This window comes from Cottoperca gobio, chromosome 24 (genome assembly GCF_900634415.1).
Source record: "Cottoperca gobio chromosome 24, fCotGob3.1, whole genome shotgun sequence".
Taxonomy (NCBI): Eukaryota; Metazoa; Chordata; class Actinopteri; order Perciformes; family Bovichtidae; genus Cottoperca; species Cottoperca gobio.
In genome coordinates, this window is record NC_041378.1 from 3,717,738 (window position 1) to 3,734,495 (window position 16,758).

General features: G+C 44.4%; 1 protein-coding gene across 3 annotated transcripts in view; it reads right to left on the minus strand.

Annotated features, from left to right (window-relative positions):
* map3k5 (mitogen-activated protein kinase kinase kinase 5) overlaps window positions 1–15,842 on the minus strand; it is a 54,272-nt gene extending 38,430 nt beyond the window's left edge. For all 3 annotated transcript variants that reach the window (XM_029425775.1, XM_029425774.1, XM_029425776.1), the window contains exons 1-2: window positions 14,896–15,842; window positions 1,655–1,794 (exon numbers count right to left, since the gene is read on the minus strand). In XM_029425775.1, the coding sequence (XP_029281635.1) occupies window positions 1,655–1,794; window positions 14,896–15,331 (576 nt within the window). In that variant the 5' untranslated portion in view covers window positions 15,332–15,842. The remainder of the gene's footprint in view (window positions 1–1,654; window positions 1,795–14,895) is intronic.
* Between the last annotated feature and the right edge of the window lie 916 nt (window positions 15,843–16,758).

Genomic DNA, 16,758 nt, shown 5'->3' on the forward strand with positions numbered 1-16,758 from the left:
AACTCGTCTTTAAAATGAACTCAGGGATTATAAAGAGCTTTAGTTTAACGCACTGTGCTTACACAACACACATTTTAAAACTCAGACAAATAAATCTGCAAAATGAATGTGGAACACACTTCCAGCTTTATTTTATTAGAGAATAAACCGTACTTGTGAGGAGAGACAAAACAAATCCCCGTGAAAAGAAACACGAGCAGCTCGCGGGATCACAACCGTCTCTTTAGGGTTTTTGGTTTATTTAAAATAAAAAAAGGGCTCCAGCATTTAAAGAAAACGCCTGACGTTAAAACAGCAGCCTTTGATCTCTATCGGGCCCCTAAATTGTTGCAGAGGAAACCACCGGAGGAGAGGTTTTTTCAGGCGGGGTGGGGAGCAGCTAGCTGACCGCCCAGCCAGGCGGGCGGGCACCACGGCAGACCACAGGGACTCCTGTTAGTACCAGTCTGAACTGGGGCAGGCCATCTGAAGCAGTTTGAACAACATAAAAAGCAGAAGTAATAGAGCTGAGAATGAGCATTAGGGTTTTTAATGCCATGTTTATCTTGACGTCTGTGTTTAATCGGCACTGGAGGCTGTACAGTGCTATATTTTGCTGCTGCTGGGGATCGCTGTCGCCACACTTCTTCCTCTCACCACACCGACAATAAAGGCTTCAGTGTTCCTCTGCTGCAACTTAAACGTGTTCAGCTCGAGCCTCAGACGGTGTGAACGACGCCTCGTCTGCTGCACAGGAGACATAAGACTTGCTTTGTTGTCATATGCTGACTCAACCAAAACTTGTCTGGGTGAGATTTAAACAACAATGGGACATTTTAATATGAACACAGATGCATTACTCTCCCTACAGATCGCAATAACAAAGCAGTGCCTCTGCAGGTTTATTTCATAACAGTGTGTTAGTGGAGTAGTCTTTGATACAGAACCAGGCTTCCCACGTGCATTACATGCAGATAACATGAGTAATAATCACCAAGAGTGCACAAAACAATAACATTGTGTTTAGAAGTACGTCTCTGCACGTGCAGTCGTATAGTTTCAATGATGAGCAATCCTTCAGTACCTGGACCCATGCCAGGATTAAGGTCCACCTGTGTTTGGGGCCATGACCCAACTCTTCACTAAACTTTATTGAAATCTGTAACTGTGACAGGCTTGGGAATTTTCCAGCTAACAAAACAATTTAGGAGTGAAATTAAAACTTCTTTGGTGGAGATTAAAGAGTAAGTACCACCTAAAGATACTTACTCTCAATAGAAGAAATAATACATAATGTAAAAAAGACAAGACAATAAAGAAAGACAAAGGATCCAGAGGAAAATGTCTTTAAAACGTTTTTGATCACTAATTTAAAAACATAATTGTCTTTTCCCATCAATTTCATTTTCACCTTGAGACCTAATTTGTCTAAATGAGGTCATTTCTGACTTCCAAATGGTTTCATAAATGCATTTCCTCCCATCAAATTATTTATGCCTTCATGAGCTGCTGCCACCAAATTACTTTCCCGTTAAACCCCCCCCCCCCCCCTGCCACCACCCCCTCCCTCCTCATCCTAAATATAGCCTTCAATTACCACCTTGATAGTGATTATTTGCTTCATGTGTTAAAGTGATTGTCCTGGTTTGTGATCACGCTCACGGCTGTGCTGTACCTGCAGCGACTGCAGGGAGTCGGCGTTAGTGTCGCAGTACAGGATGATGTTGTTGGCCATGCTGAAGCTCTCTCTGACTCCCAGGTGGTAGAAGAGCGAGGGCTGGCGGAAGCCATCGGTCATCTCCACCACGGCGATGTCTGATGGAAAGAGACAGGTACAGGTGTTATACATGCGTCAGTGTGGCCCTTTGAGTTAATACAGTTCATCTTAATGCTGCTGGAAGGGGCTGAGGTCGATATATATATATATTAATTAAAATAATTAATATATATTAATTAATATATATTAATTAAAATAATTAAAATAATTAATATATATTAATTAAAAATAATTAATATATATTAATTAAAAATAATTAATATATATTAATTAAAATAATTAATATATATTAATTAAAATAATTAATATATATTAATTAAAATAATTAATATATATATTAATTAAAATAATTAATATATATATATATATTTTTTATATATATTATTAATATATATATATATACACAATTATTATTATCATTATATATATATTTTTTTTTTTCGGCCAGATGAAAATCGCTGATGGTTTTCATATTACCCTGACATAGCTGGGTCACACCATAGATAGATCGATAGATTCAGGATCCATCAACAGTTATAACAGCATCACATGTTTGAGTTGAATAAATAGTAAATATATATATATTAATATATATAATAGTGTTGTTGCCTAAGTAAGTGAAACACTTTTAGAACTGGTGCAGGTATAAAGCACTGCTTAAATGGAGGAGCAGGGAAGTAATGTTGAAACTATTATTAATGAATCAATTAATACAGCTTATAGAGAACTTTAATTACCTGATGGATCGAGAACAGTAAAAGTGCATTTGAGTGTTTCATATCATCTGTGTTGTTTTAACTGTTCAAATAAAATGCAATCTGAAGACGTCCCGTTAACATCCGTAGATAGAAATCTACCATTTCTCCCATGAATAAAACTGTACATGTAAAAGCTGCATCATGTCAGAGCTAGAGGTCACAGACACTTGAGCTTTCATTGGGGCCAACATGGACTGGTCTTTATTATCCTGGAGACAGCTCTGAGGTCAAAGGTTAAAGGATATGAAGCCACATCATGCGTCAGTATTACACACTGCAGGTGGCGTTCAAAGCAGATTTAAGATCCCTCTGATGTCAGAGAAACAAGTAGAGCTAATTCAGAAGCACACTGTATCTGTGAACACAAAAACACTCAACCCCACACTGACTCCAGCTGGACTCCAGCGTGTGATCAGGATCAACAGGTCAATAGAAGTAAATATTCAAGTGTCACTCAAGCCAGTGGGGATCGTAGCTCCTGGTGAAGGGCGGAGAGTTCCCAGCCTTGAACAAAGTGCTTAAACCAGCATAACAGTCTGCTGTGTTCCCAAAGAGCTCTTTCATAGGTGTGCTGTGGAACTGAACCATAACATTCAAATACCCTTTCACCCTGCCAACGGCGTATTATCTTTTAATTCTTGCATTTAAATGATGGGCGTGTGGCATCAAACACCAGAGCTGCAACGATTAGTCGATCGACGACAACTCATTTGTAAATAGATTAAATCAAGGAGTCATTTTTTCAAGCAAAAAGTGGCAGAAAATGCCGTTTACAGCGTCTGAAGTGTGGAGATGTCCTGCTTCATCTGTTCATATCACAGTAAACTGAATATCTTTGTGTTTTGAACTGAGAACACAAGACATTTAGAAGACGTCACCTTGGACTTTGAGAAACGGGGACGGACATTTGTCATGTTTAAGACCAACGTTGCAGCCTTAACCAACAGCAAAAAGAAATAAGCCTGCCGTGTTACGGAGGCCCCTACATTGAGGTGGGGTGGTACACGCTGTCCCTGAAGCCTCCTCGAGCCACTGATAACAACAAAAACACATCAGCCCGGTCACTGTGCTCCAGTAATGACAGAGGAGCTCAGAGTCAGAGAGATAATGTCGGCGCACCCTGCTTTCTCATCCGTTTCCAACGATCCACCTCTCTGTGTCAACAAACACATTACACGGAGCTGAAGAGCTGAAGAGCAGAGGATCTCTGATCCAGCCGACCGAATCTCTTTCGCCTTACGGGTCGTTTCAAGCCAGCGGCCACTTACAGCAGCTGGATTACTGTGACTGCTACTGGAGGAATGCACTAATATGTACAGCCACCTTCAGTCAATGTAAGCACTCAGGTAATATGTTGCTCTGTGCGGTGCTGCTGCACTCGTCTGGGATGACCTCTGTGCAGCGGTGCTGGGTCATTGTGAACAGGAGAGTCATTATCAGGTGTAATCAGGCTGCTGTACATGTTGCACTCAACAGGGAACAAGGAAGCAGGACAAGTGCAGAGTAGACCAAAGTTTGCCATCGTCATTAAATACGACAGATGGTCACATCCAGTCAATTGTATTTCTACTGCACTTGGACTGCTCGTATTCATGTAGCCTAAAAACACAAAGGTTTCATTTTAAACATCACCGAGACAAGAGGGAGAAATATGTCACACATGTGAGGGCTGGAGAAATCACTGAGACATAATTAACTCTAATAATGAAATACTCCAGAATAAAATGAAACAAATAAGACCATGCCTGACACAGCAGTACACCATGTACATTTAATTATTAGACCTTTGCACTGAACGGACTTTGTCTCAGATTCAAACAGCCTCTTTAACAGCGTCTCTGTGGCTGCAGGTCAACTCTGCAGAGAGAAGCCCATCAGAGGACGATGGAGAGCTTCTGTCGAGGGGCCACGCAGCTCCCCGCACTCTTCATCAGCACATGCAAATTCATCCAGGAAGCAGGTACTTGTTGCTGCCCTCAGAGGTTCCTCATCATCAACAGCCTCACGTTTTACTGAAGCAGGCAGGACGACAGGATGTACGAATATTAAGCTCTGTGCGGTGATGCGGAGTATCAAGAGGGATGTTGCTCTCCGGATGAGCAGCATCAGGATGCTCTGCCATCGAGTGCACGTTAGGTTTCACTTACTGACGTGTAAGGCGGAGAGGGAAAGTACACCTTAATCCTCCCTCATTGACCTCTGCTTAACAACCACTTGTTACTTCCATATCCATGACGCATTTCTATTAATGATATCTTCACAATCAGGCAGGACATTCATCGAACGTTCAGACATGTCCCGTGTCATTAAAGTCCAAACTAAAGAAGGAAGGCCCTGCTGAGCATACACAGAATAAAATGCTGTTTAGCTCCTTCAGCGCTCTTACTTTATGTGTTGCTGAATGTCAACATCCAGACAGCGCGAGTCGTCTGATGAATAAAAGATAAGCTCGTCTCATTTCTCTGCAGGCGGGAGACACCATCAATATTACATCTCAGAGAGATTTGAATGCAAACAGGCCATTAAAAGGCAGCGGTGTAACACAGCTGACAAAGACAATGGTCGGGTTTTAAAAATGCAGCGATGACTTGCAGGGTGGGGGGGGGATTCTTTCCACTTGGAAACCTCATCTGCCTAACAGGAAAACAACTAAGCCAAGGAAAATGCTTCCTGTCATGGGGCAGGGTTAATATTGGGGATGAATAAGGAACACATGCAGAGGGCTTGACACACGTGAGTCTTGTGCCGTCACATGCGACGAGCAATCAGTTCTCATAAGTGCTTTGCACTCACAACAAAACCCCCCGAGAGCTGACAGGCCTCGACTAGTGGTGTATGATACCGTCAGTGGGGAGTGTCAATGTACTGAATAATAACATTATAAAAGCAGAAAGGAAGCACACGTCCCACACGTCCCACACATTAACAAGAAGCTGAATATGGTGGATGTCCCCGACGGGATGTTTGGCTTTTAATTCTAGTAGCAGCTCATCTTCTCTGATCTGAGGCCCAACAGTTACTGTAAACTACAGCTAAGAGGGTTTGTTAATGAATCAATCGGTGATTAGCAGTGGATTAATTGTCCATCTCTTAGCAATGCTAGCGGTATGGTATGGTAATGTCGGTCTAGACAACAACTATTAGATAGATTGACATGAACTTTAGTCCCCAGAGGATGAATCGTCATTACTTTAGAGACTTTTCCTCGAGCGCCAGCAGGATTTAGAAATGTGTGTTTCGAGTGAAATGTCTCAATAACTATTTGATGGATTCACGTTCCCATCAGGATGAAGTTTAATAACTCTGGTGTAATATTAAAACGTATCTCGTTCCAATCAGCCTCAGCTGTGTGTGTGTGTGTGTGTGTGTGCTAGCTAACGTTGACATGCTAACACACGAAGCTAACATGGTAAGAAATTAGCACGTTAGCATCGTTATTGTAGCATTTAGTTCAAAGCTTCATCGTGGCCATGACAGGACACTTTGCAATACATGCTTAACGATTGTCCAACTAAACAAAGAATTTAAATATGATTGTCACTTTAGGCTGCGGCAAACTGTGGCGGCCATTTTTCAATTTCATTTCCTTTAAAATCAATAATGAAAACGTTTCTTTGTTGCAGCTCTAAACAGTTTGGTGTTAAGTTAGCTCGTGTTATGTTTTCCCTCCTAATGAACTGCATTTCTAAACAAACATTGGACTATGTGACTAACTAGACAAAAGGAGTGAATGCTTCAGTACTTCAAAAGCACCGTCGACGTGTCGTGAACACACGCTAACAAACTCTCACTTCTGCAGCGGTGACACGGTGAATCTAAGACGTGTTGCGTGTTCCCTCAGTGGCTTCTTGCCACATTAAGAACAATCATCTTAAATTCATGGCGACATGCAGTCATGCAGACTGTGGAGCATCGGAATGTTTTCTGGGGAGACTCAGACGTCGTGATTGCTCAACAATCCGTCAGCAGAGCTGCGTGCACGCCAGACCTGCCAACATGGTGCACTTTAAACACTGATCACAAGCGCTCAACTCAGCCGTTTCCGTCGCAATCGCCTCAAATCGGTAGAATACAAAAGTCCATGTGTACCGGGGAGAGATAAGACACGTTGGGAAATAAAAACATGCAGAGAGATGCTCTGATAATCCTGCTACACCTCCTACGGCTGGGCCTGCTCCTGTTGACCAAAACTAAATTGATTTCCTCGCCTACTGCTCGAAGCAGAGGAGGAATATAATTCAATACACTTGCACACCATTTGGCTTCCGGCAGCTCTCGGCCTGCTGCTGAAGGTTTCCTCAGGCCCAGCGGTGGAGGGAGGAAGAGATGGAGGAAGAGCAGCTGAGAGAGCTGCATGAACTGTTCTGGAGTCGACTGGCTCCTCTTTATAGATCCTTCTCAGCCCTCCACCAGTTACACATGGAGGGGGGGGGGGGATCGGCTCAATATTGTAATCGCAGCGGGATCTAAATGGCACGGGAGACTGTTCAAGTAGATATGGATTATCTACAGAAACTCAAAGTGTCTTTCTCTCCGCTGCTCGGAGCCAAATGGAGAGTAGACGTTTGCACACAAAGAAATCTATTTTAATGATTGTTGGCTGTTTGAGAAATGTAAACAGCCTTCAGCTGCATAATGTACATCCCTAAAGGTGCAGTGTATGCAAATGATCAATACAACATAGTTAATGTTTATTGATGACTAGACTTATGACTCTTACTTTCATTATTGATTCATGCTTCATGAAAACTAAAAGCCAGTGTTTCACAGATGTAATCAGGACTCCCTACAAAGCAATTTCGAAATCCCGAAAAATAAATGTAATTGAAAATGTTTTGTCCGACCAATAGTCCAAAAGATCTACAAACATACAAACACAAGGACGAGCAGCAGATCCTCTCATGTGAGAAGCTGAAAACACCAAATATTACATTATTTTGATGATAAATGACTCGAAAAATCAAGATTATTTTCAATTAATCGAATAAAATAGCCAGTAAAACTTGACTTTTGGTCCAAATAAGTACCTGCGTGTTTGAAACTATCAACAACAACACTACGTTTCCCCGAGCAGGGTACGGGAAGCATAAAGTGTTTGCATGTGTAGCTATGTGCCCGAACTTTGGCCTAATAACATTTCATATTTGTGAGAATGTCGCGCTGCAATGCACCGTTCACAGTGTGTTGAGGTTTTTCCCTCGTCGCTGACGGAGGAGGAGGAGGAGGAGGGCATGATGCTCGTGTTAGTGGAGCAAAGTGCAGCGGGCCCACATCGAGGGGAACATCACACAGTGGAATTACTGTCTCCAAACTCCACTGGAAATCTTTTTCTTCCCCTTAAAGAACCCTCTGGGAGTAAAATGTCTAAATTCTCTGCCAAATTTCCAAAGACGGTTGTTTGTGTGTGTGTGTGTGTGTGTGTGTGTGTGTGTGTGTGTGTGTGTGTGTGTGTGTGTGTGTGTTGGCAGCTGCACGATGATTACCTCTTGTATTTGTGCCACAGATGATGCTTCACTGCTGTCAGGTTGCAGCGACATGCAGGATGGAGACACACTTAAGATGTACCCATGTGTTTCCCTTCACGTATCCTTGAAGCCGTGCGATCATATTAAATGCATTTCTGTCCTCATGAAACATTAGAGAAGCTGCTTTCTGCTGGTGTAAGGCTGCGTTTCTTGGACCGTCACGGTAAATCTGCATATTCTACAGGACGTGCGCTCCCGTGTTAGTCGAGCATGAGATACGAACTAAATACTGGAAACTGAAGAAACTATTGCATAAGCTGGGGGTGCAACAGTTTCAGGTAAAAACAAGGCGGTGCATGTTTCTCCCTCGGGGAGACTCCGTGGAACAACACTTTATTGTTGCAGAACGAAGTGCATACAAACATTCAGGTACACCTGGAACTAAACAAATATCGTGGAACGTGCGTTTGGACGTCAAACATCTGCAATGAATTCCAAATCAGCTTTAGCGACACGTGAAGCCAGACAAAGTATAAAAGAGTCTCCCAGAAATAAAACCCTGGGAATGGAAGAAGAACACCCTACAAGTCTATCCACTGAGCATTTCTGTCTACAAATAAGTTTCCTCTCCCAGAGGACACGATGGGAAATACTATAAAGTGGTTGTTGTGTCGTTCAGATGCGCTGCCCAGCACAGAGAGAAGTGCTTCCTGTATTTTTAGACACAAGTGTGATTTAAAGAAACCCTGAAAACGCCACGATGCAGCAAATGAGCCCAAGCTTCCAGTTTGCACCGTTCTCCTGCTCCACTTTGTTGCTTTTTCACACACACAGATTTGACAAACCTCGGCCCCGAGGGGGGGAAGAGAGCTGAGAACAGAATGTGAATTCATCTGCGGCTGACAAACACGCTGGGAGAAACTCGTGCCGCTGTTGCCACGACTTGTTTCCTTGAAAATGTTGCTGAAACTAGATTTGTATTCATGCAGAGAAAACAATGTTTTAACCTCATCTCAATTACTGCATGTGATAGGATTGAAGTACTGCTGTGATGCATTGACCACGTACGTGCAAGCATCCCTGCGTTCACACACACACACACACACACACACGACCTCCATGTCAGATTATCTGCATCGTACGGCAGAAACTGAGGCTCGCCAAAGAGCGACCAACAGAGCGAGCTACAGAGCTGCTGGTCGCAGCTAAAGATTCATGTGAACACCCTGACAAGTTTTCCATCTGAATCAGCGGAAACATCACCAGCCTGGTTGGATTTCTTGGGATTTGTTATTCCTAAAACTGTAAAAGTAACTGCAAACTGTGTCAGAGTGGAAATATGTGCACGGATATTCATGCTCCCAGACTCCTGATGACTTCTGTGACCCGTCGACTTCTTCCACAAAGTGCCGTCACACCTGCAAGACCGATGACATCAGCTATTTAGCATGCTATGCAATAATAGCATGCTGACGCGCTAAAGTGAGATTGTGAAGATTGTGAAGATCTGCTCAACAGCAACATGTTGCATGACATCATCTGTTAGCAGTTGGTGTAAATGCTAGAGTGTTGGCAGCCGACAGCTGAAGAACTCTGCAGGTGTGTAAACGCCCAGAGCACCTTAACAAACGTGTAGTTTTGCAACCACTTCACTCTGTGACCTTTGCAGTTCATGTGCAGAATCCAAACCCTGCAACAAACCAGTGAGAAGAGCATCATGAAGGACTGAAGAGTAACCTGGAGCCTGATTACAATCTTATCATTAGATACTGTATGAGTTTACGTGGTTGCAGTCAGTTTTCAGCTCTATTAGTTCAACTTTTCCTCTTTAAATCAAAAAGGATTGGAAACTAAATGTTCCTCATCTGTACGTTACTGCTCCAGATAAACATTTCCGTACTCAGAGTAATCCCACTGCTGTGTTTGGGTAGGTAGAGCCACACTGCTTCCTGTTAGCTTACCATCACACTGATATACGAGCCACTCTCTCACCCTCCACTGCTTTCTTAAGAAGCCAGCGAGCCGCTCCTGCTGCCTTTCACCTCAAATAAACCTGCGATAAGACCTGAAAGGGAGCTTTAATACTCCGCCTCCTGTCAACTTTCTGAGTAGTTCTTAAGAGACTTACGCTGCGGTTTATCCGACAGTAAACTGCACTTACAACATGTTCAGCGTACATGAAGAATACACTCTGAAACAGACTGATGTTGAAATGCTGCAGTACGATACCAATGTGGTTATTAGTCTGCAGAGAATACAAAACCCTGATGTGATATGACACCGAGTGTTTCATCGCTTGCTTCGATTGGAATGTGGATTTCACAACAATACTGAACGAAGAAGGACAGATCGTTAGCTTTTGAGTCCACACTTCGCTTCCTGTTCGGCATGAAAACAGCTTTTCCTCGCCTCTCCAGTCTACCTCTCCCACAGGGGTGAAGTCGCTTTGGCCCCAGACGCCAGTGAGTGGCCTGTGAGCTTAATCCCTCTGACCTTGTGCTCTCTCACCTCTGACGAGCAGCCAGGCATGCAGAGTACACAGGAGGCAGGATAAACAACTTAGCAGAGTGCCAGCTGATGAGATTTCTGAGCAGCGCGGCCTCCCAGTCGGGAAGATGAGTGTCAATCGCCCTCGACAAGAAGCTGTCGGGTGACTCAGTGTTGACACTGAACATAGTAGGAGCTCACCTGCTGTGCAGAGATCTGCTCCTCGTTCGGGGCGACCACTTAGGATATTTAAAACTAAAGCCCGAGATAAAGATGCAAGTACATGCACTCTTTCGCAGGACTTCATCAAAATATTGTTACGATTGAATCGCAGTTCAACTTCCTGCCAGCAGAGGCGCCGTCTTGACAGAGTTTCCCTTCGAGGAGCTGGACAATGCAAAATGGAGGACGCTATCGTAGCTCGTTTGCCGTGTTGTTTCTTTAACCCTCTTCCGTCCCGAGTACAAACTGCGGCAGTTTGCAAGCTAGCGACCGCTGAGAGCTTCCCCCTCTTCACAATCCTCATCGAATGAAAAGAAGACACAACCCTGAGAACAAAATGCCATTTAAAGTAGTTTGTCTTCACAGAACAGGCACCGTTTGTTTCAAACTCGTTCAAATCCGCCTCTATAATGATGGCAGTGTATTGTTTGAACAGTTAAGGGGCCACTAGAGGCAATACAGATACAACGAACCTGCGGGGAAATGTGTTGACTTTTGCATTTATGATGTTGTAGTGCCTTCACCCTCAGAGCTCAACAATGCACTTCTCTCAGCCTCCTCTATATCACAACAAAGTGAGGAGCACAAGTGGACGTCCTGGAAACAGTTTGTGAGCTGCTGAGCGGGGAGGTGGAGCGCAAAGCGTCTACATCATCAGAGAAGTGATTTGTTGTTGTTCTGGCTGGATGCGTCAACATGCATCAGTACGAGTTGTCGTCTCGTCAATCACAGTCAAACTTATTGAGCGAGCCCGTAATTGTGTAGTTCTTCAATCCATCAATCAAAACCTCTCGGCTCACTTTACTTGATCTTCCATCATTGTGATCAAGGGAGGATCAACTCTAAGCTCCGAATCCTCCCGACTCAGCGTCTCACGCAGCAAATTCAATTTATAAACGGGAGGAAAACAACAGCAAGAAACAACCTTTGATACACAGCACGGGTCTGGTTTCAGAGAGGGTATTAAAAACATACTTTTCCTCTTACCTGTAGAGTTATTTATCAATCTAGATCGTTCTAACGCGAGCTGCTCAGTGTCATCTGCAGGATAATGGAAGTAGATGGTCGTCAGCAGGAGGTGCTCAGTGACCGCTGACTCTATAACAATCTAAATGCATTAACAGCTACAGGTAAGAGGAAAGATATGCACTTTGGGGTGAACTGTCTCTTTAAGTCAACTTCCAAATCGCCTCAGCTAGCTGCGACTACATTTGTTGCCCTTTTTGTTTGGACACATTCATGTTTGTTTGGATTCTGGGACTGGCGCCATTAGATTACATCACCACCGTGATTCCCACCTACAGAGACTGACGATCGGCGTCGTCGTGCTCCAAGAAAAACAGACCTTTGAACCGCTCGACACAATTCAGGAGGTGGACGATGATTCAGAAATCTGGAATCCAGATTACAGAGACTTCTTCTTCTTCTTCTTCTTCTTCTTCTGCTGCTGCTGCTGCGGGTCACAGTGACAACAGAAGCAGTCTGATGCTCTGTGTGGTCACTACTCAAAGGATAGTTTTGGGTTTCTAAAGTGAGGCCCGGATAATAAATCATAACGATGAGTCAGGCCGGGCGGAGGAGTGAAGCTTGTGAGTGCATCGATATCAGCTGCTGCTTTTTTGTGTGTGACCTAGAATAAAAAACAACTCACGGCAGCACAAATGATTATAGCCACAGGTGGATTTCCTTCGCTGGTTCTCACCATTACACTCGGTGCTACACTGCATGCATGAAGTCGCGCAGAGATAAGAGAGATAGAGAACTCATCTTGATATAGTTTACATGTTGCCGGGTACAAATGAATCAAAACCGCAACCAAGATTAGACCCACAGGAGTGTGACAGTAACCTGCAGCGTCACAGCTACAGCGGCGCACAGGAGGCCTTATTAACAACATTAAAATTAGTCAATTCATTGATTAGTCGAGGTGCAAATAAATGCAAAACATTCACTGGTTCCAGCTGCTCAAATGTGAGACGTCAGCACAAAGACATTAGAAGACGTCGTGCAGGACTCAATATATACACCAAATATACAAATAACAGATGAAGTGATAATGAAAACACAACGAACAGTTGATCGGAGTTCTTTGTCACACAGCATCACGTTGGGTCATGAGATCACACTGTGAGGAGTAGTAGTAGTAAGTAGGAACAATGATAAGAAACTGCTTCATCACTGTTGTTGGCAAAAGATCGCATCTACATTTCCTGCGTCCCCAGAGGCGAGACAATCAGCTCGTGACGTCTCTCAGCTGAAGGTCTTCTTTTGTCCACAGTGACGAGGACATTAAACGAACAGGGAGCCACATGCTTCCAGTCGGGCTCTGAGCTCATTGTTTATAAAAAGGTGTGTTGTTGTCTGGCCTTCATCTCTGATGCACACTCATGCAGGAAGAGGATGAAGCAGCGTGTGTGTTTCAGCAGATAGAGCGGAGCGTTTCGGGGGGGAAATGCCTCGGCCCTCCCATGAGCATTTATGGGAAAATTCCACAGTAGTTGACAGGAAGGAAAAAAACAACAGCAAGAGAGACGTCGATGTGTTTGCACAGCTAATAACGTGATGTTATGACAAGCAACAAGCCCGTCTGGTGCCGAACAGGAAGTGTACAACTGTCTGGTCTCACTGGTGGTCTGATGCAGGTCAACTTGTAACCGTGTTACGACCTCAATCAGACTCTTTTGAGGGATTTTAAATGTGCATATCCACTTTTCAATTGTCAATCTGCGTCTCATCAAACACACTCTTATGATTATATCTCATTATAACTCTCAGAGCCCAACACGACTTCTTCATATTGATTGTTCTGTGCAGCGAACAGTCCTAAACCTGAAAGATATTCAACGTACTGAGCGAGAAGAGACGACATCTTTCCGTCTGAGGAGCTGAAACTGGAGAATCTTTGACATTTCTGCTTGAACAAGGACCGAAACTATAATCCAATTAGTCGCCAATTCCATCGGTTTATTAGAAAGTGAGACACTCTTGTAAAGGGTGACTTACATAACCTTTGTCTTAATTAAAGAAGGTCTGAAATATATCTTTAAAGTTCTGCAGAACACTACGACAGCTACACCCGACGTCACCTCACCTCCTGGTAAAGTCTGTCCCCAAATTCAAAAGATTTCTGCCGCTGTGTTCTGTATCTAGTACGCACTGCATGTGTACAAGCGTAGTTCATTATCTTTAGCCATCCTTGCCGTTAAAAACTCTAAAGCCTTTTAGAAATTGGACCAAAAAAAAGGATTCACATTCTCATTCAGCTTCGTCCTTTAGATAAAAGTCTTCTCAGGTACATCGCACGAGTTGCATTGAGGCTACTACAGTTGCTAGTTTGAAGGAGTAAAGGATAAAACAGAGTTGTGTATTCTGCTACACTGTTCTACTTTAAAAGGCTTTGTGGTTCTTAGTCGCAGCGATAGGAATCTGGACTATGTACTTTTATATCTGCTGAACAAATCCTGATCCCAAATATGGGAGTGAAATGCAAACACTGGCTGCTCAACACTCTGTACATTACAGCTGCTTTTTATTTGACCACGATCCCCGACAGCTCCGCTTTCCAAAAGAGGATCAGAACAGAACATTTCCAGTCGGATTAGGAGCCAGCTACTGCACATACAACGTGAAGAAGAAGAAGAAGAAGAAGAAGAAGAAGAAGAAGAAGAAGAAGAAGAAGAAGGGGAAAGTGAAATCAGTCAGAGGTTCTCCGCTTGTAGATTCCAGTGGAAAGTCCAGCCTCATGGTTTAACCCATGATGACAGTCTGACAGACTGGAGACGCACAATGGAAGGGGGAAACTATGTGTGTGTGTGTGTGTGGGAGGGGGGGGGGGAATATAACAATCACCCCCACATTTATGGAGCAAATTAAACAATCCCAATGAAGCTCTTTTGCTCAATGAGTTCCAGCTTTCTTCATCACAGTGTGGAAATAACTGTGTCATGCTGCCTCAAGCCATGACATGCAGAGCTGTGTGTTGAGGAGCGCAGAGCAACCTGCAGGCAAACGAGAAGGGGGTGACCTTTGACCCCTGTAGCATTCCTGTGACAGTGACATCATGAAGCAATGGCCCTTCAGGAGTGACTGACTAATGATCATATAGTTAAATCATATTAATGAATGATGTTTGATCTATAAAACCCCACCAGGCAGCATTCAGGATCAGCTTTGGCAGTGTGTTTTGTGGGTTCGGATCATCACTCACCTGCATTGTAGAAGCTGTCCAGCACCGTGGTCTCCCCAAAGTCCAGTTTACCAAAGTTCACAGTCTCCAGTTTGCTGCTCGACGTCTCGCAGGCGTCCTTCAGACACTGCAGGGCCATGCTCTCCGCGTTATTCTGCTGGCTCGCCTCTCCGTTCACCACATAGGCCACCGTCACCGGCCTGCTTTTGCACGACTTCCCGGTGGGGAGCAAGCCGCCGCCGTCCATCGGATTGGTCCCTGGGGTCGGGCTGAGCACCCCGCCGATGATCACCGAGTCCTGCCAGAAAGTCCCGGCTGCAGGGATACGGTAGACTCCTCCACCTCCACCTCCACCGCTGCTGCTGCTGCTGCTCTCACCGCCGAGGCTCTCCCTGCTGGGACAAACTCCGAAGCAAGGCACGGGTAAGGAAATCCCGTCCTGGTCTTGACTAATCATGTTTAAAGGGTCACTCACTGTCTTAAAGTGTGGGTTGTGTTGAGCGGCTTCTCCACCAGTCCTCCATGGAGAGCCAGCGTTACGCACGGCGGTTACCCATGGTGCCTCTGCACAGGCACGACGTGCAACCTTCCTCCGTTTCAGCACAGGGACACACTGTTAGAGGCAAAGGTGCAACTGCACGTCATGCTGCATGTTTACGGTCGATTGCACGCTTGAAATAAACCCCCCGATAACGTTGTTGGACACCGCAGCCTGGCCGAAGTCACGACACTGTTCCGAGGAGGAGGAAACACAAGAGGAACAGCCAGCAAATCCTCGCATTCCTTCTCAGCTCGCACAGCAAATCCACATACTTCCCAAAGTTGAGCAACACCGCCGGGTGTCCGCGCAGCAACGCCCACAGAAGGCAGAAATGTCACACCGAGTCGAAGTTTAAAGGCTCGCAGCAGCGTGACATCTCGCAAAAGAGAAAGTGGACTGCGCACGCACAGAGGCTGCTTTCATGTGCAGGCAGACCCTGCCCAGTTTCCACTGTTATCTTCCAGACGCACGCACGCACGCACGCACAGGGCGGGGAGGCATCAGTGGGAGCCTGCTGGAGCTGGGCGGGGGCACGATGGCCATATGTGGAGTTGTGTGCTCCAGGAAAGCAGCAGAAAGCAACGCGACTGTGCTGCTAATGATTCAAAATGAGGAATTCTTAGCACACCGATTTATCAGCTTATATGATAAACACGTTGACAGAACATGAAAGAACAGCAGCCTTTTATTGAACATTAATGATTTCAGATTTGTTTCTTCCCAGGGCTGTGAGCTGTAAGCATTTCATAATGTTGCAAACTAATTGCATTGTTTCCTCCATTAATCTTGCTTTATGCAAACAGATTACAAAGTCAATTGGAGCTGTGATCATCATTCGGTTGAGAAAAAGTTTGAGGCAACAATTTCAGCTCCTATCAAGTCTGCAGAAACAAAACAGCTTCCGGGTGGCAAACTTTTGTGTTTGTAATTCTCTCTGACGACAACATGAATGTTTTAATGAATTCATAGAAGCTGTTGCTTTCTGTACACGTTGTGTGTCACCTGTTGTAACCTGGTGGCTCCTTTCTTTCCTGTCACCAGGAGGACCTCTAGTGGTAAAGACTTGACATTACAGCTCAGTGCATGGAGGACATATTGTACTTTACTACATGGGGGGGGGGGTTTTATTTATTCTATTAACAAACATTACATATAATGAAGAAAAAAAAAAAATTCTATGCAAGGGGACTGTTGATTTTGGCTGCATGCACGTGACACTACAACTACAGGTGAGCATTACACACACCTTTAGCGCAGTGAGGAACACTTCCTGATTCGATGCAGCAGATGAGATACTTTTTTTAAAGTAGGGCTCAACATTTTTCATACTATCAGTAGAAGAA